Source organism: Octopus bimaculoides, chromosome 2 (assembly GCF_046866305.1).
Source record: "Octopus bimaculoides isolate indiv1 chromosome 2, ASM4686630v1, whole genome shotgun sequence".
Classification (NCBI taxonomy): Eukaryota; Metazoa; Mollusca; class Cephalopoda; order Octopoda; family Octopodidae; genus Octopus; species Octopus bimaculoides.
Genome location: NC_142929.1, coordinates 134,297,022 through 134,324,572, shown reverse-complemented (window position 1 = coordinate 134,324,572; position 27,551 = coordinate 134,297,022). Strand labels below are relative to the sequence as shown.

The 27,551-nt window shown below is 38.3% G+C and overlaps 1 protein-coding gene across 5 annotated transcripts in view; it reads left to right on the top strand.

Moving 5' to 3' along the window:
- LOC106883464 (cadherin-87A) overlaps positions 1-27,551 on the top strand; it is a 227,101-nt gene that overhangs the window by 119,009 nt on the left and 80,541 nt on the right. For all 5 annotated transcript variants that reach the window (XM_089347729.1, XM_089347732.1, XM_089347728.1 and 2 more), the window contains 3 exons: positions 12,169-12,324; positions 23,589-23,650; positions 24,454-24,691. In XM_089347729.1, coding sequence (XP_089203855.1) covers positions 12,169-12,324; positions 23,589-23,650; positions 24,454-24,691 — 456 coding nt within the window. The remainder of the gene's footprint in view (positions 1-12,168; positions 12,325-23,588; positions 23,651-24,453; positions 24,692-27,551) is intronic.

Below are 27,551 nucleotides of genomic sequence, written 5' to 3'. Positions count from 1 at the left end.
CCAAGTCCCCAGGAACAGCTGTTGCTCTTATAACGCTTTACTTCATCCTTATCACCATCATCATTGTCAGGTAGCCAAAAGGGCAGCTAGGCATCAGGTATAGATAGCAAAAGGAGTAGCTGAAGGTAAGAGATTTGCAAACGTTCTACAGCCTGAGGGTGAGAGGTGTGAGGTGTTCAGGATTGCAAAGCAGTGTATCAGAGAAAATAGAGATGTGATAGGTGAGAAATGTGTGTGAATGGATAATGGCATGTTTGCATTTAGTGACTCAGAGAAGAAAGATGCAGGGAAGTATCACCATGAAAGGTTACTGAATGTGGAAAATGAATGGGAGAAGGAGAGTCTACCAAATATCGAACCAATTGAAGGACCATCTATCAGATAGTAGAATAATAGATAAAGCAGTTAGGCAGGTAAAGCCCCTGGGCCATCAGAAATCATTGCCAGGACGATTAAAATTTCCGGTAGTGTAGGATACAGCTTAGTCACCCATATATTTAATCAGATTATTCAGGAAGGCACCATCCCCAATGACTGGTGTAGTAGCATTATAGTTAGCTGCTACAAGAGTAAAGGTGATACCTTAGAAAGAAACAACTACAGGGGCATTAAATTGCTAGACTAAGACATGAAAGTTACTGAGAGGGTTGTAGCTCAATTGATTAGAAATAGAATTAAATTAGATGAGACACAGTTTGGTTTTGTACCTGGGAAGGGTACCACAGATGCTATCTTCCTAGTGAGGCAGCTGCAGAAAAAATACTTGACCAAAAGTAGGCCATTGTACTTAGCCTTCATTGACCTGGAGAAAGTTTTTGACAAAGTTGCCCTCTCTGTTATATGGTGGTCATTAAGGAAGTTAGGAGTAGAGGAGTGGCTTGTTAGAGCTGTACAAGCCATGTAAAGTGGTGCTGTCAGTAAGGTGTGAGTCGGCCATGAATTCAGTGATGAATTTAGTGTAAAGGTAGGGGTCCACCAGGACTCAGTTCTCAGCCTACTCTTATTCATTATAGTCCTCCATGCCATAACAGAGGAATTTAAAACTGGGTACCCATGGGAACTGTTATATGCTGATGACCTTGCTCTTATTGCAGAATCTTTAGCAGAATTGGAAAAGAAATTCCAGGTATGGAAATAAAACCTGGAATCAAATGGCCTTAAAGTTAACCTAGCAAAGTTGTTAGTAAGAAAGATAGAATACACTTTCCATCAGGTAAATGACCCTGCTCATTATGTGAGAAAGAAGCTGGAAGAAATTTCATTTGCTGCACCACCCAGTGTAGATTATGGATGCATAAGAGGTGCAGTGGAATCACAGGTAGATTAGCAGATAAAGTTGTATTTGTATGTGGCAGATATGCAGGAACAATAAGCACTAAGAACATATGGGACTTAGATTCTCTGAAATGCCCAAGAGGCTCTCTTCTATTACCTAGATGACCAAATTAGCAGTGGTGGAGGATGCTCTGAAAGTATTATCTCTAGAATAAGAATTAGGTGGAGGAAGTTCAGAGAGCTATTACCTCTGTTGGTAACAAAAAGACTCTCTCTCAGAATGAAAGGAAGACTATATGATGCTTGTGTGTGAATGGCTATACCCCATGGTGATGAGACATGGGCTCTGAATGCAGAAGACATGTAGACTAGAGAGAAATGAAGGTAGTATACTCCATTCAATGTGAAATGTCAGGGCATATGTACGACAAAGTGCAAATATATTGAGAGAAAAGTTGGGCATAGACAGAATCAAATGTAGCATGCAAGAAAGAAGACTATGTTGGTCTGGAGATGTGATGCATATGAATGAGGACAGCCACATAAAGAAGTGTTGATCACTGAAAGTGGATGGTACTCGCAGAAAAGGGAGAGCCAGGAAGATGTGGGATGAAGTGGTAAGGACTTATCTCAGGATTTTGGGCCTCATGGAAGAAATGACAATGGATCGAGATGTCTGGCAATAAGAAGTTCTTGAGATGACCTGCCCACATCAATGAAACTGAGTTCTAGAAGTGCTATGTCCTCTCCACACTTAACAACAAAACTTCTCACACACTTTCCTCACATTTCCGCTTCATGCACTGTGCTTACCTCCCACTCCCCAACCCTGTCCTCTTGGCCCTGTACCATTGTATCATTTATGTCTGCTAGCTCCTGACCTGTGTGCTCCACCCACATGCCTTGTTTCACTGTATCAGTGCTATCTGCTAGCCCCCAACCTGTGTGTTCCACTCACACATAACAAGAAAACTTTTCACACACCCTACCCCCAACAAACCAATCTACATCTCTACATCTCTTCTCTTTCTCACATTTCATCCATCATACACTATGCCTAGCTCTCACTCCCCAATTCTGTCCACATGGCCCTGTTTCTCTGTATCATTGCTATCCAGTAGCTTCCCAACTCTATACATACTCAGGTTTTTGCCACACACTTCCCACATACATATATACATACATACATGCATACATACATATATACATACATACATACATATATATATATATATATATATATATATATACATACAGTGTTGGCCAAAAGTCACCTGACAGCAAATCAAAATTCCATAAATACTATCTGTAATTCTGTATTGACTTGAAAGGAAAATGTGTCACTCAAGAAGGATTTCAGTTTGAACAATTTTCATGATGTTTCATATTTTGATGCTTTTATTTAATTCATTCAGTTGTTAGACATAAATAAATATTGGAATTAAATGGTTTTGATTTACAGTCAGGTGACTTTTGGCAAACACTGTGTGTGTGTGTGTGTGTGTGTGTGTGTGTCCGTGTATATATATATATATATATATATATATATAATAATAATAATAATAATAATAATTGGCCCTTTTCGTCTATGCAGACAGTCAATTTAGCTTAGAGGTCACTTAATCGAACATATCAGGGGCTCCCTTTCTTGCAGCTTCTTTCATGGCTGATTCTTCCTGTGATTGAAGTGCAGCTTCTGTCACAGAACTTGCACACCAAGAGGGCGGCTCGGTGCTCCGCATTTCTGTTGTTTTCCTTTTTCCGCTGACGTTTCTCAACTTGTTTGTTTCTGTAGCTGCTCTCTAGTGAAGCAGTTCCTTCCTTCACCATAGTCCTCCATGTTGTTCTGTCCTCCGCCCTCTCTTCTCAGGTGCTGATATCTACCTCACATTTGGACAAACTAGTTTTGCAAGTGTCCTTATACCTCAGTTTTGGTCTTCCTCTTGGTTTCTTGGTCTGGGCCAGTTCTCCATAGAGCAGTTGCTTTGGGATTTGATGGTCATCCATTCTCCTGACTTGCCCCAGCCACCTTAGTCTTCTCATACATAAGATAGCTGTCATGCTTTGAAGATTTTCCTGGGCCAGCACTTCAAAATTGGTGACCTTGTCATGCCATGTTAGGCCTAAGATCTTGCGGAGGCATCTGAGATGGAAAATGCCAAGGCACCTTTCCTGTCTGCTGTACAAGGTCCATGTTTCAGATCCATGGAGGAGTGTGCTGAGAACATGTGCTTCATAAATCTTGATCTTTGCTTTGATGTCTAATCTCTTGTCCTTCCATACTTGTTTTGTCAGCCTTCCGAAAGTTGTTGCTGCCTTCCCTATCCTGACGTTAATCTCATCATCAAGTGAAGTAGTAGAGGAAATGGTAAACCCTAGATAGCAGAACCTGTCCACTGTCTCAAGCTCTCTGTCATCAAGCTTGATATGGCCTTTCACTGCGCCCTCCTGAGTGAGGATGACTGTCTTCTTTACACTGATGACCAAATCGAAGGCCTTGCATGCTGATGATAGGTGGTCCATCATTATTTGCAGATTTAATTCACTGGGAGCAACAAGTGCTGCATCGTGAAGAGAAAGTCTCTTATTGTTGCTCTATTGATCTTAGTCTTGGCCTGAAGTCTAGAAAGATCAAAGAGTGACCCATCAGTTCTCTAACAAAGCTAGACATCTCCCGGCAACTCTTGAAATGCATACTGCAGTAATACAGCAAAGTAAATGCTGAAAAGGATTGGTGCTAAGACACAACCTTGTTTTACTCTGCTGTTGATGTTGAAGCTATCTGATATTAAACTGTCAAACTGAATGGTGGCCTTCATGTCATCATGGAACGAAACAATGAGCTGCAGTAGTATTGGGGGACAACCACATTTTCCAAGCACCATGTACAGTCCTGATCTGCTGACTGTATCAAATGCCTGTGTCAGATTGACAAATGCTATATATAGTAGTAATTGCAGCTCCCGGCATTTTTCTTGTAGTTGGCGAATGGAGAAGATCATATCCATTGTTGAGCAGTTAGGTCTAAAACCACACTGGCTCTCTGGTAGTACTCTTTCTGCTAGCTTCTGAAGTCGTTTCATAATGATCCTCGTAAAAGCTTTTCCAGTGATGCTCAGAAGTGATATGTCTCTGTAGTTATTGCAATCTCCCATGTCCCTTTTATTTTTGTAGAGAGTGATGATCTTGAGATCTCTCATATCTTGTGGAATTTTTACTTCCAGCCAACACGTCTTTAGAAACTTGTATAAATGTGGAAGGAGAGTTCTCTTTCAACACTTATGTGGGTATATTGTCATTTCCAGGTGCTTTTCCGCTTGCAAGTTCATCGATTGCAGTGGAGAGTGTAGATTTCTTCTTCCGTTGGTGGTATATCAAGTTCTGTCATTTCGGGGAGTTGAGGAATGGCCTCATAAAGTTGTCTATCAACATCTCACTCCTTAGTGTACAATTTAGAGTAATGTTCCACCCATCTTTCCATTTGTTTCTTCTTGTCCATCAGCTGGTCATCTGTTGCAGACTTGAGAGGTGCCACTTTACTCACTGTTGGTCCGATAGCAACTCTAATCTTCTCATACATTTTCCTGATGTTACCCATGTCACTCGCCTGTTGAATTTCTAAGCATAATTTATCCCAGTACTGGTTGGCACATTTTCTAGTTTCTTTTTGAAGGTTGGATTTGAAGTACGTAGCTGTTGCTTTGTTACATTCTGTTAGCTTTCTATTGTGCTTTATGAAGATCTTCCGCTTTTTCTCAAGTAATGGCATTAGTATTAATGCATTGGCTTTGATCCAGTCCTCCTTGGAAAGTCGAACCGTTCCAAAGGCCCTCGATGCAGAATCATATATTGATGGTTTCATGTTGTTCCACATGTCGTCATGGGATGAGCTATCTAGGTTTTGAAGCTGTTCTTCAACATATTCTTGAAATTTGGTTCTCATTGCTGGATCTTGGGTGTTTTTATGTTGATCTTAGGTTTCTTTGGTTTTTTGGCTCTTGGTGTTTTCTTTGTGACGATCTTTACCCTGGCTATAACCAACAGATGATCTGTGTTACAGTCTGCACTGTGAAAGGATCTTGTTTGCTTCACAGTGTTGATGTCATTCTTTCTGACGATGACGAAGTCAATGTGGTGCCAATGACCTGATCTTGGATGGCACCAAGAAACTTTATGCCGGTTTTTGCCATTGTAGAAGGTGTTTGCAATGCACAGGTTGTTATGTGTGCAGAATTCTAAGGGTCTCTGGCCATTCTCATTGATTTTCCCCAGTCCAAACTGTCCAAGGCAGCTGGGCCATGCTTGGTGATCAGCGCCTACTCTTTCATTGAAATTGCCTATGAGAAAGAGTTGGTCTGCCTTTGGGACACTGTTAATCACATCCTAAAGTTCCTCCTAAAACTAATCTTTCTTCTCATTTTCTGCTGTTAGAATCGGGGCATAGGCACTAATGAGATGGGCCCTTCCAGTTTTACCCCCCCCCCCTCCCCCACCACCTCCATGATAGTGATGCACTCAGATATGCCTCAAGGAGTACTGATCTTGTTCAGCAATCTGTTGTGTACTGCAAACCCCACACCATGGATTCTACTCCCATCTTCTCCAAGGCCCTTCCAGAAGAATGTGTGATTTCTTTCCCTAATGGAACCAGAGTCAGCAAGTCTTGTCTCTTGCAGGGCAGTGATGTCTACATTCAGCCGTGCGAACTCCCTGTCAATGATTGCCATTTTTCTGATGTCATCTGTTTTGTCCAGATCGGTAATGTCCATTCCAGTTGTCATTGTTCTGACATTCCTGGTCCCCATTTTCAATGGGATCAATTTCAATTTTCTTCCTCTTTTGCCAGGTGCTGGGCTTTAAGTCTGCTTTTCAGTTTTTGTCCTAGCTCTATATACCCTTAGCAGCGGACAGACGTGGTGGATCAGCACCTTACTGACTGGAGACTGCCCAGTTTAAGACGGGCAGTAGCTGATCAGTGTGATTGAATAATCACTCCCATCGTCGAAGATGACCTGTGGCGACATCCTGCTTCACCAAATAAGGATGCTTTATAACCTGTAAACTACCACTTCCATGTTGTTTCCCTTGCCTGTTACAGCAAGGATGAAGTGTCCTCTCCATATGCTTTCTCTCTCTCTCTCTTTTTTTTTTACAGCATCCTCCCAGAAATTCTAAGTCCTTGGCTAAGCTAAATGCCTGGGTTCTGAATATATGGAGAACATGCCTTACCCAATTTGCACGTTCTCTGTCTCGACTTCACTGGTTTCACCTGTTAAAATTTACATAAGTAAATATCTGCAGGGTCATCAGCGTAGTCTGTCGATTTAAAATATAATTTCCAGAACTAGACACAAGACGCATAATTATTAATCAAATTGGAAGAATGTTACTCCTGGTAAAAGGAAAAATGTCAAACACAAAAAACACATTAGCCAACTTTAAAAAAAAAGATTCACGGAAAAAACAGTCATGAAACATGAAATCCCCATGGAAGTACTGTACGACATGTTTGAGGTACCAACACCCAAATATTTGAAACTGCAAGTTCTAGTATCAGAAAATGGAAAATAATAGAAACATTGAAATTGAACCCTAAGTGTGCTCCCTTTCGGGTGGACGTCTTGTGTCTAGTACTGGAAATTATATTTTAAATCGGCAGACCACGCTGATGATCCTGCAGATATTTACTTATGTAAATTTTAACAGGTGAAACCCTAGTACGTAGGTTAATGGTTTTTCTTTTATTTAGTATTTTTTCATTTGTCTTGCCCTTTTACAGTCTGTTGTGTCGCTAAATTTTTACTGAAAACTTTTTTTTTTCGTGGTTAGATCATTCGGCATCTATTTCTAGCATATAGGAGCCCACTTTTACTGGTCATTCATCTTATTTTTGTATGTAATATAATTTTAATCTTCGAATTTTTTTAATATGCTAGACCACTAGTTTTAATTGATTAATATCAATTTCTACCCTCATTAATAAATTTTAAATAATGATGTTCTCAAACCGGTAAATTAGCTGCAAAAATTTATTAACTGCAGAATTATTTCCGGACTTAACGCGCCAGATTGAAGACATTTGAAATGATACATTGAATGTAAGTTGCAGAACTCTACACGTGCTCCCTTTCGGGTGGACGTCTTGTGTCTAGTTCTGGAAATTATATTTTAAATCGACAGACCACGCTGATGATCCTGCAGATATTTACTTATGTAAATTTTAACAGGTGAAACCATGGTACATAGGTTAATCGTTTTTTTTAATTTAGTATTTTTTCATTTGTCTTGCCCTTTTACAGTCAGTTTGGGTTGATAAGCAGTTCACTGTAAACAGTGGTTAAGAGCATTGAGTCTCGTGTAATATTAATAGTAGTGCATCATGTAAATGCTTTCTTTTCCCCCTGCTCCATTGTATTACATATCCAACATACAAGGGGATGTATATATATATATATATATATATATATATATATATATATATATATATACATCCCCTTGTATGTTGGATATGTAATACAATGGAGCAGGGGGAAAAGAAAGCATTTACATGATGCACTACTATTAATATTACACGAGACTCAATGCTCTTAACCACTCTTTACAGTGAACTGCTTATCAACCCAAACTGACAGTTGTTCACAGTTCTTTATTTTATTACAATGAGTCCATCCATCTTTAATCACTTGTGGGGTGGTTTCAGCATATTTCCACATCTCCCCTTTTTAGAATAAGTCTTACCTATCTTTTCCCCTTTTGAGAATTGAACTCCGCTCAGAGTTTTAATATCTATCACACTTAGGGTTCAATTTCAATGTTTCTATTATTTTCCATTTTCTGATGCTAGAACTTGTAGTTTCAAATATTTGGGTGTTGGTACCTCAAACATGTCGTACAGTACTTCCATGGGGATTTCATGTTTCATGACTGTTTTTTCCGTGAATCTTTTTTCTTTTTTTAAAGTTGGCTAATGTGTTTTTTGTGTTTGACATTTTCCCTTTTTACCAGGAGTAACATTCTTCCAATTTGTTTAATAATTATGCTGCCCTCCCAACTTTTTTTTTACCATATTTATAGGTTTAAAAAAAAACTTTGTCATCTAGCATCAAGAATTTTGTAGCATTTTTGTTTGCTTTTTTAAAATTTTCACTAGGTAACAGCTTATCAAAGATGGATCTAAACTTTCTAGCAAACATCAGTTCTGCAGGTGACATTTCCGACAGTGTATTTGGATCAGGTGTTACTTTGTACTCTCTTAGAAATTGTTGAAGTACAATATTATCCAACACTTTATTGTTCATCTTTTTCAATGACCTCTTTAACGTGTCAACAAAATGCTCCACTTGTCCATTTGATCAAGGATGATAGGGTGGAGTAATGACATTTTGATGATGAACATTTTACAAAATTTTCTGCGCTGTCTGATATAAATTGAGTTCCATTATCAGACACAATGGTATCCGGAATACCATACCTGGCAAATAATTCATTCAAAAAACTTATTGTAACCACAGAAGTCAGCTTTTAACATTTATTCACTTCCAGCCACTTTGAAAAACTGTCCACCACAACAAGGTAATATGAACCCTTATGTGGACCAGTGTAACCAACATTCAGTCTGGCCTGTGGAACATCTGTTTTTGGCCTCAGTTGCCATTTAGTGGTAGACACTTTTGCAGCTAAGGCACATCCTCTGTCTGCTTTCACTGATTCTTCAATGTCACAGTCCATTTTTGACCAGTATACGTAACGTCTCATTAACGATTTCATTCTTGAAATCCCTGGATGACCAATATGAAATTTTTTTAATCACTTTTGTAGTATGGCTAGTACTATGACTGTTTGTGAATGCAACAACACATTGTCACACAGTGAGAAAAGCTTTGCATTTGTGTTGTGCATATTTTTATCTCTTTTAACCTTCAGTATTTCTTTCATTTTTATAATGAATTTATCGTTTTCTGATTTTAATTTTATGTCTTGTAAAGTAACTGGCAGTTCACGAATGACATTACACAAAACATTTTAAATTTAATTTTCCACTCGCAAAGCAGCAATCACAATATCTTCAAATGGTTCCACATATTTCAAAATCAGCCTTGACAGACAATCTGTGTGATCTAATTTCTTGGATGGTATATACTCTATCTTGAAATCATAGTTTAATATCATACCCCAGCATTGTAATCTACCAGCAGTATGAGTAGGGATTCCTTTCTTCAACCCTAATATCGATAATAATGACCGATAATCAGTCTGTAGATGAAAACTTCTACCTTGTAAAAATCTGTGAAATATTTTCATGGCAAAAAAAGTTACTTGAGCTTCTTTTTTGATTTGGCTATAATTTTTCTCTGCTGCTATCAGAGAACGTGAAGCATGAACCACTGCCTTCAGGTTACCATCTTTATATTTATGTAGCATTACTGCTCGTATACCATACCCAGAAGTATCTGAAGCTACAACAATTTCCACTTCAGGATCAAAGTGTGCTAATGACGAATCAGATATTAATATTTTTTTATTTTGTTAAATGCCTTTGGATGATTTTCCAAACAATTCCATTTCATATCTCTTTTGTAGCAGATTATTCAGTGGAACCCTCACCATATGTATATTTGGTATATAATTTTGGTAATAATTTGCCAATGCTAAAAATGCTTGTATGGTCACTATGCAGTTACTGCTGCTGCTGCTGTAGTTGGTGCTGTTGCAACTGCACTATGGAGGCTATCATTGATATTGCGAGCTGTTTCAGCAGCTTTTCGGCCTAGCTTGAAATGGAATAAGAAAATTGTGTGAATTTGCTTTTTGCCCATGTTGTATTCAACATTCCGGAAAAAATGGCCTAATTATTCAAAAAGAAGAAGAATAACATAATTAGATAGAGCGAAAAATGGGCTTTAAAATGATATATAAAGAGTCAAAGTAATTTAACGAAAATTAATTTGAAATACATCACTTAAAACCAAAATTTAAAATTCCGCAAGAACTCTATTGACAACCTAATATTTTGTTTTCCTACCTGTATCTTTACATTCCTCAAAGAGATATTCATAACAATTGACCTTTCAAGTCTGAGCAGCATCTGTGTTATCTTTATGGGAAACTATTAGCTTAAATTGATTTACTATTTTCTTTTCCTCACACGTGATGACAATATCTGCTTTCTTTGTAATTGGAATGGGGAAAAATCTTTGGCACTTTGGTTAATCTGTGGCCACCTCCCAACAACCATTCCAGTTTTCATTGCTCAAAGAAACTGTCTTTTTCAAAATGGAACTGCTCTCCCAGATGAATGAAGGTGATTAAATCTCTAACTAGGTTCCTCTGTAGTTTCTTGCCACTTTGGATTTGAACTATTTGGTTCTTTACAGCATTGAAGTGTACCTTCAGCTACATCTGTTCAACACCAGTGAACAGTTGGAAAAGATGTGTTTCAGTGTTACTAGTTTCCCTGCATCTGCATTTATCACTCTTTGATACTCTCCATCTCACCAGATTTGTAGGGGGATTGTAAGACATCACAGGATGAACAAATTAAAAAACTTAGTTTTGTTGTACTCCACTTCCATATTTCATCCCAGCTTTACTTTCTCTCAGTTAGGTACTTTCCCCTCCTGTCATCTATCCCTGTTGAGCTCTTTTTGATAAACATTGAGAGAATAAATAAAAGAAAAGAAAAATGGCAGTGATATTTGTTGATGCTAATAAATTGTACCATATCTCTGCACTTTCAAAGACAACTGGGCTAAAATAGCTTTACTTGAAAAACAAGTAAGGTTTAACAACAAGAGGAGCATCTGACTGTAAAAATAGTTCCTCAATAAATATTCATTGAACCCATGTGAGACTGGAAAAACAAACATAAAATGAAGAAATGAAGAAACAAATGTTCAATTCAACAGATCATATCTTTATATGTATGGTACAGGATTGAAGCATATTAGATTTGAAATCTAATAGTAAAATATCACATGGCACATATGTATATGGGTGAAAGTCATGAGTATTCAGGGTTGGTTACAGTATGCAACTGGATTTCTGTAATGTTGTGTTTCTTCTTAAACTTCTAACATATCTTTTTGAAGAGTGTCATTTTGTTAAAATATACTTACAAATTTTCTTGTGTATATTTTCTCTATGAGTTTTGCTATGAACTCAGAGAAATTGTTTTATCTGTCCAGACAGTATATAAAGCAATCAAAATTTAATTATTATCAAGATATAGACATAAAAAGGGCACACTGAATACTTTGTGACATCCTTGTTCAGTGGCCTATTATTTTGAACCTGTTGAGTTATGATGAAGTCAACTAATAGGATTTCACTTCAGGCTTTTCATTTCTCAATATTATAATGATAATGAAGGGAGAGGGGAGGAAGACTATGAAGTCAAAGCTGAAAATAGCAACAATAACAATAACGAGGATGTTGATGGCAACAGTGATGATGACAACAAAGATAAGAAATTTAATTTTTTTTCTAAAATGAATTACATACTTTGTTATTGTTGTGGTTAAGAAACTCACTTTCCAGCCACATGGTCTCAGGTTCAGTTCCACTGCACAACACCTTGGACAAATGTCTTCTATTATAGCCCCAGGCTGACCACTGACGTGTGAGTAAATTTGGTCAATGGAAACTGTATGGAAGCCCATCGTATATGTGGGTGTTTGTTCTTCCCCACTGCTTGACAATTTGTATTGGTTTGTTTATATATTGGTTTGTTTATTGGTTTGTTTATGTCAAACTATCAGTTTTGGAGATTTAAAAAAAATATGTTATGGTGTCAGTTTTTTTTATCAGACCCTTGAAAGTAGTACTCCAGTATGGCCACTGTCCAATGATGGAAACGAGTAAAAGCTAAAAGATATTTATTTGTGAATTTTCCAGATTGTTGCTGAAGATAAAGCTTCATCTAAAACCAGTGAAGCTAATGTTACTCTGGAAATATTGCCTGTGGATGAATTTCTTCCCCAATTTTCTCAGCAAAGATATCAAGTCAATGTCTCTGAAGAAGAAACTGTTGCTAATCTGATCACCATAACTGTAAGTATGAAGTAATTTCCCTTTAAATATTTAAGACAAATTGTTAATAATTTAGTATTTTTATAGACTATTGACATCATCTTTAAAATGCATATACACAGTCTTTATAGCTCTACCATGTTTTTATTTGTTTGATCACTGACCATCTCTGATCATTTTCTTGGATATTTACATACTGACCATTGTACGTGCACCAATAGCCTGTGGATAAGGACTGTACTATCCTGAGCTTAGGAAAAATGATTTTGAATCACATCTAGCATGGTATCATGCATATATCAAGTGGTATGATAAATGATTATGAGCAGAAAACAGACTGATCAGAACATTTTGTACATATAAGAATATACATCTAAATAAGAAATGTACAGGGTGTCCCAAAAGTCACTGATGGGTTTCAATTTTTAATAACTTCCTTAACTTTACAAATAAATGCATGAAATTTTGATACAATATAAAGGACATAATGGAAATTAATATGCGCAAGTCAAATTTTGCAACATCACTACATCACATATGAAAAATGACATTGCTTAAATAGCAGCCATTTTCAGCTTCACACACCCATGCTCTTTTCAAAACTTGCACCATAACACCCTCAAGCATTTCAGACCCTACTTCTCTGATTTCTCTATTGGTGTTCTCGCTCAGTTGCACCAGGGTCCCCAGTTTGCTGACGTAAGCTGTCTCTTTCAGGTATTCCCACAAGAAAAATCTGGACCAGTCAAGTCTGGGGAACGTGAAGGCCATTCAAAGTAGACCTCACACATGGTTCCAGCAGGATGGGGCAATTTGCTCATACCACAAGAGAAACAATGCAGTTGCTATGGCAGTGTTTTGGGGAGAGAATAATTTCCCACTATGGCAATGTCAACTGGCCCACATGTTCCCCAGACTTGACTAGCCCAGATTTTTTCTTGTGGAAATATCTGAAAGGGAGACAAACTGGAGACCCTGGTGCAACTGAAGGAGAATATTGATAGAGAAATCAGAGAAATGGGGTCTGAAACTCTCAAGGGTGTTATGGTGCAAGTTTTGGAAATAGCACGGGTGTGCAAAGTAGAAAATGGCTGCCATTTAAGCGATGTCATTTTTCATATGTTATATAGTGGTGTTGCAAAATTTGACTTCCATATCAATTTCCATTATGTCCTTTATATTGTATAAAAATTTCATACATTTGTTTGTAAAGTTAAGGAAGTTATTGAAAATTGAAGCCTATGAGTGACTTTTAGGATACCCTGTATAATCTAGTTAAATTCACTTTTTTTGCAACCACAATTATTCATGAAGTAAATTCAGGCTCTTTTGTATAATGTGATCAGAGATGCATTTTCTGTTGCATAAAACAATTGTGTTTAGTTTTTCTCATGGTGTGATTTGAATTTATAATTGTAATCAATTCTAAATTGCTATCTATTCTTCAGTTGTACAACCAGCAGTAGTTTACAGAGTTAGTTTCTGAGGTAACCATGACGACTATTTCATGCTGGTTTATCCATATTTGCATGGGGTAGATAGGTCTTCTACAGCACAGAATTTACCACTTGTTTTAGTTCTTTATTGTCTCCTTGGTGAGAGGCTCAGTTGCTTGAGTTTGATTAATAAATTGTAGGTCATGTATAATTGGACCTTTGCATTTTGAAAATCTGTACTGTCAGTTGAGTGTGCTGGGGTTAGTTTGGTTTAATTTTGGGATGCTGACAAACTAAGCTACACAGTACCATATCATGGTCTTGGAAAGAAACTCTTTTCAATTGCAGTAAGTACTAGCATGATTGTTTAACACAGAATCCAGAGAACTTTTGCTGTGTCTTGTTGGCTTGGCTATAAGATGAGACAAAAAACAAATTGTTCTTAATGTTGAAATGTGTCTTTTTGATACTTTATCCAGGGTCAAGATGCAAATCCTATATTCCAGAATATTTATAGACTCTTTCACATGCTTGCTCCTTCACTTACTCACTTACTTCCTCCCTCCCTCCCTCCCTCCCTTTCTTTAACTTTGTGGTGGAGTGAAGGGAGACATCAGGACCGGAAGCAAGGGAAGAAGAGTGATGTCAAGGTTGTAAGTTAAAGGAAGTGACATCATGACAAGAAGTGAAGCATTTGAAAGCCTCTTTCTTCATCAGGATGTTGAGGGGAAGAGATGTGTGGAAGGGATCTCAGAGGAAGAGTAGTTTCTGGCCAGGGGTTGGAGTAGTGTACACATGTAGGTATGACCAATGAATTCCATGAAGTCAAACTTGATACCCTTACCCTTTTCTGATTTTGTCTTGAGGTAAGGGCATTCTAATTTTTTGCCTTTTTGCGTACAAATTTTCAATTTATTCATTAACAACAATATTACATACCCACATTCATAAATATGTATACATGTATGTCAACATAACAAAACAGTCTGAGCTGACATTCCTGAATCATATAAGTAACAGGATGCATCTCAGTTTGTGTATAGTCGTTGGTTGGATCTAAAACTCAACCAATGATAACCCATAATCCTGCAAAGTGTCCTGGTACCAAAAGCATTCAGGCTGCTCCTAAGGTCCTCAGATAGTGTCCACGTTTTGCAATTATAGAGCAAGACAGGATGGACCAGAAACCTGAAGGCCTGGACCTTTGTCCTCCTGCTGAGATATCAACAGCACCAAACACCCTTGTCCTGTAAGTTCACAACTGCACCAGCACATCCAAGTCTTTTTAAGACTTTAGACTTTCAGTTAATGCTGCTTTGGACCATACTACCAAGACAAGTGAAGCAGTGAACGACTTTGACATTCTCACCTGCAACAGAAACAGACAAGAAGAATCTCTCAGGAAGTCAACAAAAGATTTAGATCTTTGTCTTGGTTCAAAAAAACCCTAAAACCAAGTTGTTTCACTTTCTCACTTAGTGAATGGAAAGAACTCCTTAAGACATCCAAAGACTCAGCAAGAATAACTGCTTCATCAGAAAAATCAGTAATCTTAGTTTCACCAATGAGTGCTCCACAACTTGATTGAGCCACCATTCAGCCAAGTATCCAGTCCATGCAGACATTTAACTGAGTGGGAGCCAAAACACAACCCTGATGGATGCCAGATCTAACTGGAAAAATGTCAGATGTTGAGCTTCCTGTCTAAATTGCAATCACTGTTCCAGTATGTCACTATCATTCCGACTGGTTGAGGAGGTACACCTCAGTGCTCCAGAATTCTCTACAGCACATCCTTGTCCACCAAGTCAAATGCTTTGTTTAGGTCAACATAAGCTGCAAGCATTCCCCATTGAAAACTCTAGTTATGTTTGATGAATATTCAGAAATCCAGGATCCTGTCAGTAGTTGACTTCTTTGGCCTGAACCCTGAATTGCTCTGGCTGCTGAGAGGCAAGCAGATGGTTTTTGCACTTTGTTTAGAACTAGCAGTAATGTCCATCATAGATTGGGTAATTACTTTCACTCTTTCTCGGAAGCCACATTCAAAGTGTTATCATATACATATATCGATTTACTCACCCTGTCATCATCATCATCGTTTAATGTCTGTTTTTCGTACTTGCATAGGTTGGACTGTTTGACTGAGGTCTGGAAAGCCAGTGGGCTGCACCAGGTTCCAATCTGATCTGGCAAGGTTTCTACAGCTGGATGCCCTTCCTAATGCCAACCACTCTGAGAGTGTAGTGGGTGCTTTTTAGGTGCCACCAGCAGGGAAGCCAGTCAAGTGGTTCTGGCATCAATCACATTTGGATAGTGCTTTTCACATGCCACTGGTATGGGAGCCAGTCAGGGGAAACTAGCATCGACCATGTTTGGATAGTGCATTTATGTGCCACCGGCATGGGAGCCAGTCAGGGGGCACTGGCATCGACCACATTCGGACGGTACATTTTACATGCCACTGGCATAGAAGCCAATAAGGTGGCACTGGCCTTGGCTACAATTTTAGTTTTGCTTAACTCAACAGGCCTTATCAAGCATGTCATATCACCTGATGCATCAAGAGTACTTTTAAAATGGGCCAGACATGCAACACTAGCATCAGCCATGGCTGCGATCTCACTTTAGTTGTCGGGTCTTCTCAATCACAGCATATCTCCAAAGGTCTTGGTCTCGTACCATTGCCTCTGTGAGGCCCAGTGTTCAAATCACCACCTTGTACCATGTCTTCCTGGATCTGTCTCACCCACAGGTTCCTTCCACAGTTAGAGTGTGACACTTCCTCACACAGCTGTCCTCTTCCATACATAACACATGACCATACCAGCATGATCGTCTCTCTTGTACACCACATTTTTATGCTTCTTATGTCCAACTTTTTTCTCAAGGCACTCACACTCTGTTGTGTATGCCCACTGACATCCACTGACATTACACATCCAGTGGATCATACTAGCTTCATTTCTTTCAAACCTACGCAAGTCCTCAGCAGTCATGGTCATGTTTCACAACTGCGTAGCATGGCAGTTTGCACACATGCATCATACAGTCTACCTTTCACTCTGAGCAAGAGGCCCTTAGTTACCAGCAGAGGTATGAGCTCCCTGAACTTTGCCCAGATTATACTTAATCTAGCAGCTACACTCTCAAAGCTTCCACTTCCACTACAGACTTGGTTGCCTAGGTAGCGGAAGCTATCAACTACTTATAGATTTTTCCCCTGGCATGTGATGGAATTTATTTTCTGTACATCTTCAGTGTTTGTTGCCACTGTGCATCTACCACACACAAAAGCTATCTTCCAGGATAACTTTCCTTCAATATTACTGCACTTCTTATGTGTCCATAGCTTGCACCAGGTACATCTTATGGAGTTTCTACCTACGCCTTTTCAACAAATCAAGCAGAGCCATCTACCTGAAGGGGGTTGTGATTTGTCTGACTTCCTACTTACTAGGACATTAGTTTTGCTAGATTGACTCTAAGATCCTTCGATTTTAAACATGTGTTTCCACACCATAAACTTCTTCTCTATTTCTGGTAGTGACTCAGTTATTAGAGCAAGGCCATCAGCATTGAGTCTTGAATTCCCCTGTTTTACCTGGAGGACTATGATGAAAAAGAGGGGCTGAGGACTGATCCTTGATGAACCCCTACTTCTACCCAGAATTCTTCACTATACTCGTTGCCAACTCTCACTTACTGACAGCATCCCTGTACAGGGTTTTTACAGCTCTTACTAACCACTTGTCTATCACCTAGTTTCTGCATTGACCACCAGATAAGGGATCGGAGCACCCTGTCACAGGCTTTCTTCAAGTTAACAAAAGCCAGGTACAGAGGTTTATCTTTGGCTAGGTATTTATCCTGCAGTTACCTTACCAGAAATATAACATCAGTGGTGCTTCTGCCTGGTGCAAAACCAAACTGCATTTCATCTAGGCTAACTCTCTCCGTAATTACTTGGGCTATGACCCTCTCCATGACTTTCATTACCCGATCCAATAATTTGATACCTCTGTAATTATTTCTATCTAAAGCATCACCTTTACCTTTGCAGCAGTTGACTATGGTGCTGCCACACCAATCATTGGTATGACTTCTTTGTGAACTACCTGATTTACGATGCAGATGACAAGACCATACCCCACACTGCCCGATATTTTAAGTATCTCAGTGGTGATTCCTGATGGGCTAGGTGCTTTCCTTGTCTTCATATACTTAATTGCTTTATCTACCTGGGTACTGTCGATTCAGCTAGCTGGTCCCTCAATTGGATCAACCCTTAGCAAACTCTCCTCCTCCCATTCAGCAGTCTTTCATAATGACATCTCCAAGACTCTTTCTTTGCAGAATCATTAAACACAAGGGCACCATCATCCTTGCAGACACATTTCTCTCCTATGACTTCACAGTTTTCTCTCACTCACTGTCTTGCAATCCGAAATACTTCAGTTCTTTGGTCCACACATTGCTGAACATAGGCAAACGTTTCTGCTACACCCTTGGCTATATATACTTGTCTTCTAGCTTCCCTTTTGGCAATCTGATACATTCACCTGCTACACCCACTCTTCCAGGCCTTCCATGCCTGTTTCTTTGCTCTAATGGCCCTCTCTACAGTATTGTTCTACCACTATGTTACCCTAGGTCTGGAAGGTACTTTGCACCAGCCACAGATTTGGTCTGTGGTGCTCAGCAAGCTGTCTTGCAGGAATTCCCAGTTGCCTTCTATGTCATGGATCTGTAGCTCCTTCTCCCTATCATCAAGTTTCTTGGTAAAGATATCCCTAAATCTCTGACCACATGAAGGGTTCTTAAGCTTCCAAGTCCTTCTTTTCTGGATTGGTCTGCTTTTTGGCATCCTTCTCGCCTTGAGTCTACAGTCACTAATAACTAGTCTGAGCTGGGGGTACATTCTTCACCAGGGAGGGTCTTTTTATTTAAGAGTACCCATGCATCCTGCTGTCTGGTGAGAATAAAATAAATCTAGCTAGCAGAGTCACCTGATTGATAAGTTATCAGGTGACTGGCTGGCTTCCTGATGTTGGTGTTGCAAATCAATAAGTTATTTGCATTGTAGAACTCCAGGAACCTAGTTCCCTCTTCATTTTGAGAACCAATTCCATAACCCCACCCCATGTACACTATAGAAGATACAGGTTGTCATCCAACATGCCCATTAAAATCTCCAGCCACATAGATGAGATCATTGCCACTCATTTTTGAGGTAGCTTGCAGAAGAATATCATAAAAGTGATCCTTCTGTTCATTTGGTAGGCCTGCTTGTGGAGCAGAGGTAGAGATAATTGTAGCTATACTATTCTGCAAGACTAGCCTGAATGTAAGTACTCTATCGGACACCCTGACTACCTCTATGACCCTATCCACTCATTTCTCTGCAAGAGGTATGCCCACACTCTCTACTCCAACACTGTTACTTTCTTGAAAGAGTTTATACTTGTGTGCTTTGCCTGTAAGGAATCTGGCTGAAGCTCCTCTCCACCTTACCTCTTGTACGCAACATCCATCAACACGTCTTCGCTCAAGCATCTCTACAATCTTGCTAGACCTACCTTTCAGTGTGCCTACATTTAGAGTGCCAACTCTGAAAACTGGGAAAGAGATATAGGAGGTAACACAGGAAGGAGAGATGTTATTCAGTACCTGAAAAGAAGCTTTCCGTGATTGTTTGATAAGAAACAGCATAACAGTTGTTCTTGCCTTTAACCTACCATCATTCAAACATGTTAAAATTGTTAAGGTTGTTGTCTCTACTGGGGGTGGGGTGGGAGTAAGCAAGCATTGTATATAAAAGTGTTTGGGAAGTTGTAAATATAAGCGTAATGAGCATTGTGGTTGTAAGCATTACTTGTGCTGCAGATATAATTATAAATAAAAATGAAATATATATATATATATATATATATATGTGCTAGAAGAATAAATGTGCCAATGTTAAATTGAGTAAGTGGGCTGCTATCTGGTCTGGTTAGTCTAGAGAGGGGGAGAGAAAGGAGAGGGCAGCAAGATTACCAATATAAGAGAGGAGACAAACAGTGTGAGAGAGGGGAAACAAACAACTGGATGTCTGGCAAGAGAAATGAGATTTTCGGTTTTGGTAGTGGGTGCGGGAAATGGTGGGTGCAACCGCAATCAAGAGGGAAGGAAGCAAGAAAGAAATTATGTTAGAGAACAGTACTAAATATAGATATATATATATCAGGTCATCCCATAAGTTCTGTCCAAATTTTGGATAAAGAAAACAAGTGATCAAATGTTATATTTAATTGAAATTTAATCATTAATGTACTTTCCCTGATTATAGTAGAAAACACTTGCCCAAGGTGCCATGCAGTGGGACTGAACACAGAACCACGTGGTTGGTAAGCAAGCTTCTTACCACACAGCCATTCCTGCACCTATGATATCAAACATGATAAACATAAATAAAAGTGTGTTTTGAAGAAAATGCATCTGATTTCACTCAAATGCTGCATTTACTCATCTGACTAAATTTGGGTGGGGGACTAATTGCAGGTGGCAAGCGTAGCTTCCAGAAGTGGTCACATAGTCAAAATCGAGTGGCTGTGAGTCATAACAGCAGTTTGTTTTTTTGTATGAACATTTTGCATTATATAGTTCAGACATGGAAGACATAGAAAGCAGACATGCTGCCGGGCTATGCTGTGTTGCAGAGGATTAGAAACATGAAACATCAACAGAGCACTTCTGAAGAATGGATGAATGGGTTTGTTGTATCTTTACCTAGCTGCACACACACACACATAGCCAGGTGGTGCATGGGATGGTAACATGAAGCATTAATATTGGTTGGGTGGATCTCGAGTTTGAACAACATGACAAACACATCCTGTGTTTTATATATATAATCCTGGCAACGATCTTACCAAGCACTGAAAAGAGTGTAACAGCCTTATAGTTGTTGCAGCCATGGCGGTCACCATGACCTTTACAGAGGGGGATCATTTTGGCCATCCTCTGGTCAAGTGACATGATGCCACTGTTCCAGATTAAGCAGATGATCTACCAAAAGAACAAGACTGAAGTTGGTCCACCTATCTTTATCATCTCCCCATGGATACCACAAACACCAGCTGCCTTCCTAACTTTCGGTTGATTTATCACTGTATGACAAGTGAGTTACCAGTGCTGAAGCTTTTGTGGTATTCAGAACAGTACTAGCATTATCATCATCATCATTGTCATCGTTTAATGTCTGCTTTCCATACTGGCATGGGTTGGATAGTTTGACTGAGGACCGGCAAGCCAGCGGACTGTACCAGGCTCCAATCTGATCTGGCAAGGTTTCTACACTTCTTCAGCTAGATGCCCTTCTAAAGCCAACCACTCCATGAGTGTAGTGGGTGCTTTGTATGTGCTACCAGCATAGGAGCCAGTCAAGTGGCACTGGCATCAGTCATATTCGTATGGTGGTTTTTACATGCCACTAGCACGGGTGCCAGTCAGGCATTTTGTATATTTTGTGGTTATATTTCACTTTCAATTTCCATCTGTCTGTATGAATGGATGTATACATCTGTTTTCAAAACTTGATTTTAAAAAACTGATCATTACAAGACACTCTGCTTTTACATTGTCATGTCTTTTCTTTCTCTCTTATTTGACAAGTTTTCTTTTCTTTCTTTTTCTCTCTCCCTCCCTCTCACTTTGCTTCCTTTATCTCTTTCTCTATTTTTTACTTGTTTTTATTTAGTTTTTTCTTTTATTATCTTTTTTAATGTTGTCCATTTTACCACTCTTCTTTAACTACAATTCTGCCTTCTGTCTTTTCCTCTCTCCCGTTCTCTCTTTCTCTTTTCTTTTCTCTTTCTGTTTCTCTCTGCTATTGGCTTTTTATCTGTTTTCTTCTTAACATCATTATAAACAGTCTTGTCATGCGTCCAACTTCAGACGTTTGATCTCTGTAACATAATGCAATAAAGTGTTCTCCTCATGATCTATTATTGTTCACCATCCAATTGCACTTGGCCCATGCAATGCGGAGGTTCCCAACAATCACAACAGTGAAATGTATATAGGGAACAAAGGATTTAAACTCTGTTTACCATAATTTCTCTTATATTTGCTCTGTATATCATAACTAGTAGTAATACTACTAAGTACACCAGTGACCAAGTCACTATATTGGAAGCAGACTTGTGGAGTTCTAAACACAACATTAGCAGTAGTACACCTAACTGTACACATGAGATATATTTCTTTTAGCTTCCATTTATAAAATTTACTCACAAAGTTTTGGTCAGCCAGGTACTATAGCAGAAAGCACTTGTCCAAGATACTGTCCAGTGGGACTGAACCTGAAACTATATGGTTGGGGAGCAAACTGTGCCAGCACCAATGTTGTTTTTAATGCGAAATTTTGTTTTTAATGAAATTCTCTATAACTTAAGTTTAGAACTAGCTACACTCTCTTTCTTTTATTCTCTTTTACTTGTTTCAGTCATTTGACTGTGGCCATGCTGGAGCACCGCCTTTAGTCGAGCAAATCGACCCCGGGACTTATTCTTTGTAAGCCTAGTACTTATTCTATCGGTCTCTTTTGCCGAACTGCTAAGTGACGAGGACATAAACACACCACCATCGGTTGTCAAGCAATGCTAGTTGGACAAACACAAACACACAAATATACACACACACATATATATACATATATACGACGGGCTTCTTTCAGTTTTCGTCTACCAAATCCACTCACAAGGCTTTGGTCGGCCCGAGGCTATAGTTGAAGACACTTGCCCAAGATGCCATGCAGTGGGACTGAACCCGGAACCATGTGGTTGGTAAGCAAGCTACTTACCACACAGCCACCCCTGCGCCTATGTTCATTATTCTTATTGCATATGATAGTATATAAATGATTTTGTTATAAGATAAATAGGTTGAGCAAGTACACTTAATGATATTAAAATTTTCATAAGAAACAGGATTCTATGTAGTTGGTATGCTATTCTTCCACACTTCTACAGGTTAACATTTTGTTCCGAGTCTTTAGTTTCCATCCAATTTCAGCAACATTTTTATTGCATTTATTAATGTTGTTAATGATAAAAATCTTGAAATTGACAATCTTTGCTATATCTTAATGATTGATGTGTCTCTTTATCTCAGTTGATTGATAATATGCAGTATATTATCATTGTTTTCAGAATTAGTCACAAGATAGTACTTCCCATCCTGTTCCTTCCTTCTATTTTACTTTGTATTTAGGACTACTTCTTTCCTTTATTTCAAGATAGTAGGTTGTTTATTGCAAAGAGATCTACCTACATTTTCTAATATATTTAGTGACCAAGTAGGGCCTCATTCAGTTGTTGCATAGAGGTTTTGGTTAGATTTTATGGTTGGTACATCAGCATTTGTATTAGACAAAACAGGGAGATATTTTCATCTTAAAGATCTGATGCTATATTATATAAGCCCTTATTTGAAAATATGTTTAATTTGATTGTTTCTAATTTTAGTGTTTAACTCTCTGTTAGCTAATGATGTTTAACTCTCTATTAGCAGGGCAGTAAGTAAGCAGAACATTGCAGTTTTGAATTTATTTGAATTCACCTGACTCTAATATCTCATGCTCCATTTTGAGAGAAAGAGAACACACAAACTGGGTTGCATCAGAACTGATTAGGATCTAAATAGTTTCAAAAGTGCAATTCTTTATTTTCTGAACTATTGCTTACTCTTTAACTTCTAGTTTTTAGCCCTAAAATTAATCATTAATTAATTTGCAGTATAATATCTTATCTAATTTTTTCAGTTATTTTTATTTTGGTTTCATGGAAGTATTTATTTATATTTTAGGCTACTGACGATGATGCTGGCAAAGATGGAGAAGTGACTTATGCAATATTTGGAGACAATAGGTAAGTAAATAGTATTCATATCGTGAGTTTTAAGTCTGTAAGTGATATACATTTTACATAAAACTGATTTTGTATGTATATGAAAGTTGAAATTTAAATCTAATTGCTGGTTCATTTTTTTGTATCTTACATCTAGCATTGCTTTATATCATAAATTATAATTTATTGATAACATAAAGTAAAATGCCAGACATATACTTATAGAGGCATGAAAAACTCTTGTCTTGTTAAATATTACTGATGATGGAACAGCATATGTGTTATTATAAATATTGTAACAAAAAGTTAATTGGTTCAAATTTCATAGATCATCTAAATGAATGACAAACTTTCTTTGACTCAGATTAGGATAAAATAAATTACCTAATCTAATACTCTGAGCCCCTGTTTAAGTTTTAGATATTCTAAAAATTCTAAAAACTTATCTAAGGATAGCAAATATCATGATTTCCTATTGCATCACCACCACCACCACCACCACCACCACTACCACAGGGGTCAAAGCAATCGACTAACTCTGTACCCTAAATTTCAAACTTTGTACCTATATTAGAAACAGTTATTATTGGACAAAATATTTAGCAGCACCTCTTCTGGCTCTTTAAATTCTAAGTTCAAATACCACTAAGGCTAACTTTGTTTTCCATCCTTTCAATGGGAAATAAAACAACACTGTCAAGTACTGGGGTCAATATAATTGACAAAATCTTTCCCTCTTAAAATTAATCTATTCGGTTTCACTTATTTTTGCTTTTTCTAGTTTTGTATATACTTATGTCTTCTCATTTTCTCTTCTGAAATAGTTTCACTATAAACAGCAAAAATGGTACTGTGTCAGTCTCAAAGAAGTTGGATTATGAAAAAATAACTTCTTATAGTTTACTTGTTGAAGCCACTGATGGAGGTAATCGAAAAGCTACTGTTGATTTGGATGTTTATGTGAAGGGCATTAATGATAATGCCCCTATATTCAGATCAAAATCATATACTGGACTTCTGAAAGAGGGCCAAACCAATTTTGAGTATGAGATCAGTATTAAAGTAAGTTATTCATTGTCTGTATTTTATCCCATTGTCTTGACGTGTTTGATTGAAATAGATTTCACTGTAGTCTCATATAATTACAGAAATTATTCTTGTCAACACTTTTTAGCCTTTAGCTTTTTATTCACTGGATTCTGAGTGTTGGATTGAACCAAATTGTATTTATTTCTCTGTATTTTTTTTTTATTGCTGTTTGTGATGAGTGAAATCTAATCTCTTGTAGAATACTATTTCAAAAACGCAGTAATATATACTATACCCTCTATAAACAGTAAAAATCTGCACCATGGAGTGAAATATAATCTAGAACAATCTGCCATTTAACTAGAAGAATGTTATAACATCTATGACAAAACAACTCTCTTCTGTAGAAACCTTTCTACAAAGATAATCTACAAATTCAACAAGAATAATAGAAAATCCAGTTATTTAATAAGACCTTCAATAAAAAATCATAGAATCTTTCTAAATAATAATTGTTAAGAACATAGATCTATTCCTCTGGATAATCAGTACTAAATGTGTTCAGTGCTCCTTTCTTTCATTTGTCCACTCACTTGTGTGTGTGTATCTGTACATATATATATGTGTGTGTGTGCATATATATATATATATATATATATATATATATATATATATATAATTATTATAAGATCTGGTAATTAGTCATATATTAATATATTAATTAATATCGATTAATTATCAGGGGGCCAGCACATTTAAAGAATCAAAGAGATTCAGAAATATTATCTGCAATCTCAGGGGATTAAGGTACATTTTAAAAATAACGTCGACCACTATGTGGACAATTAATGCGCTAGAAATAGATCACATTTTGTGTCTATTAAGACCTAAAAAGTTCTCAACATGAAATATAGCAGCATACCAAAAACGTGAGCGGCAAGACATTTAAAATCACCTAAAAAAATCATTATTAAACAGGAACCAGGTTTCGGATTTAACAAATTCTTATCATTTGTCTATTCCTCATCAGCCTGATTTGTAATGTAGCAGCAATTATCAGAATCGTATACATAGTTGCCCACCGCAATGGGTGCGTGTGCATATGGTTCTGCTCATTACAGCTTAATGGTAAAGTTCAATAGACACAAAATGTGATCTATTTCTAGCGCATTAATTGTCCACGTAGTGGTCGACGTTATTTTATAATATATATATATATATATAGATTCAAAATTGAATATGGTACTTATGTTTAGGCACCAGAATATAGTGTGGTATTATACAAAAATCATTCCAAAAGCGAGGTGATCAAAAAATCAAAATAAGCAACACAGATTTTAAAGATGATTGCAGTACGCACGTTTCATGCTACTCCATTTATTTAAGTAATGCGAGCATTACATTAAATGCAATATGTAGAGCAATCTTCATCTGCACGAAAATGTAGAAAATTACAGTAGAATAGACATATTATAATTCTGGCAACTTTTCAAATCCAAGTGGGAAGAAGAATACATAAAAATCCATCTTGACATAGCCAAGGCTATCAGGCTAGTAATTGGTCCTAGGCAGAATTCTAACTGTCTCTGATATTATTTTCTCTTATCTTTCCTCTTCCTTCCTTCCGTCCTTCCTATTCCTTCCTTCCTTCCTTCCTCTTCATTCCTTCCTTCCTACCTCTTCCTTCCTTCCTTCCTTCCTTCCTTCCTCATCCTTCCTTCCTTCCTTCCTTCCTTCCTTCCTTCCTCTTAATTCCTTCCTTCCTTCCTCTTCCTTCCTTCGTTCCTCTTCCTTCCTTCGTTCCTCTTCCTTCCTTCGTTCCTCTTCCTTCCTTCGTTCCTCTTCCTTCCTTCGTTCCTCTTCCTTCGTTCCTTCGTTCGTTCGTTCCTTCCGTCCTTCCACTTCCTTCCTTCCACTTCCTTCCTTCCACTTCCTTCCTTCCTTCCTTCCTTCCTTCCTTCCTTCCTTCCTTCCTGTTCATTCCTGTTCCTTCCTGTTCCTTCCTGTTCCTTACTTCCTTCCTTCCTTCCTTCCCCTTCCTTCTTTCATTCCTTCCTCTTCCTTCCTTCCTTCCTTCCTTCCTTCCTTTTTTCTTCCTTCCTTCCTTCCTTCCTTTTTTCTTCCTTCCTTCCTTCCTTCCTTCCTTCCTCTCCCTTCCTTCCTTCCTTCCTTCCTTCCTCTTCCTTCCTTCCTTCCTTCCTTCCTTCCTTCCTTCCTTCCTTCCTCTTCCTTCCTTTCTTCCTTCCTTCTTTCCTTCCTCTTCCTTCCTTACTTCCTTCCTCTTCCTTCCTTACTTCCTTCCTTCCCCTTCCTTCCTTCCTTCCTTCCTACCTTCCTTCCTTCCTCTTCCTTCCTTCCTTCCTCTTCCTTCCTTCCTTCCTTCCTTCCCCTTCCTTCCTTCCTTCCTTCCTTCCTTCCTTCCTTCCTTCCTTCCTTCCCCTTCCTTCCTTCCTTCCTTCCTTCCTTCCTACCTTCCTTCCTTCCCCTTCCTTCCTTTCTTTCTTCCTTCCTTTCTTTCTTCCTTCCTTCCTTCCTTCCTCTTCCTTCCTTACTTCCTTCCTTCCCCTTCCTTCCTTCCTTCCTTCCTTCCTTCCTACCTTCCTTCCATCCTCTTCCTTCCTTTCTTTCTTCCTTCCTTCCTTCCTTCCTTCCTTCCTCTTCCTTCGTTCCTTCGTTCCTTCCTCTTCCTTCCTTGCTTCCCCTTCCTTCCTTCCTTCCTTCCTTCCTACCTTCCTTCCTTCCTTCCTTCCTTCCTCTTCCTTCCTTACTTTCTTCCTTCCTTCCTTCCTCTTCCTTCCTTCCACTTCCTTTCTTCCATCCTTCCTCTTCCTTCGTTCCTTCCTTCCTTCCTCTTCCTTCCTTCCTTCCTTCCTTCCTCTTCCTTTCTTCCTTC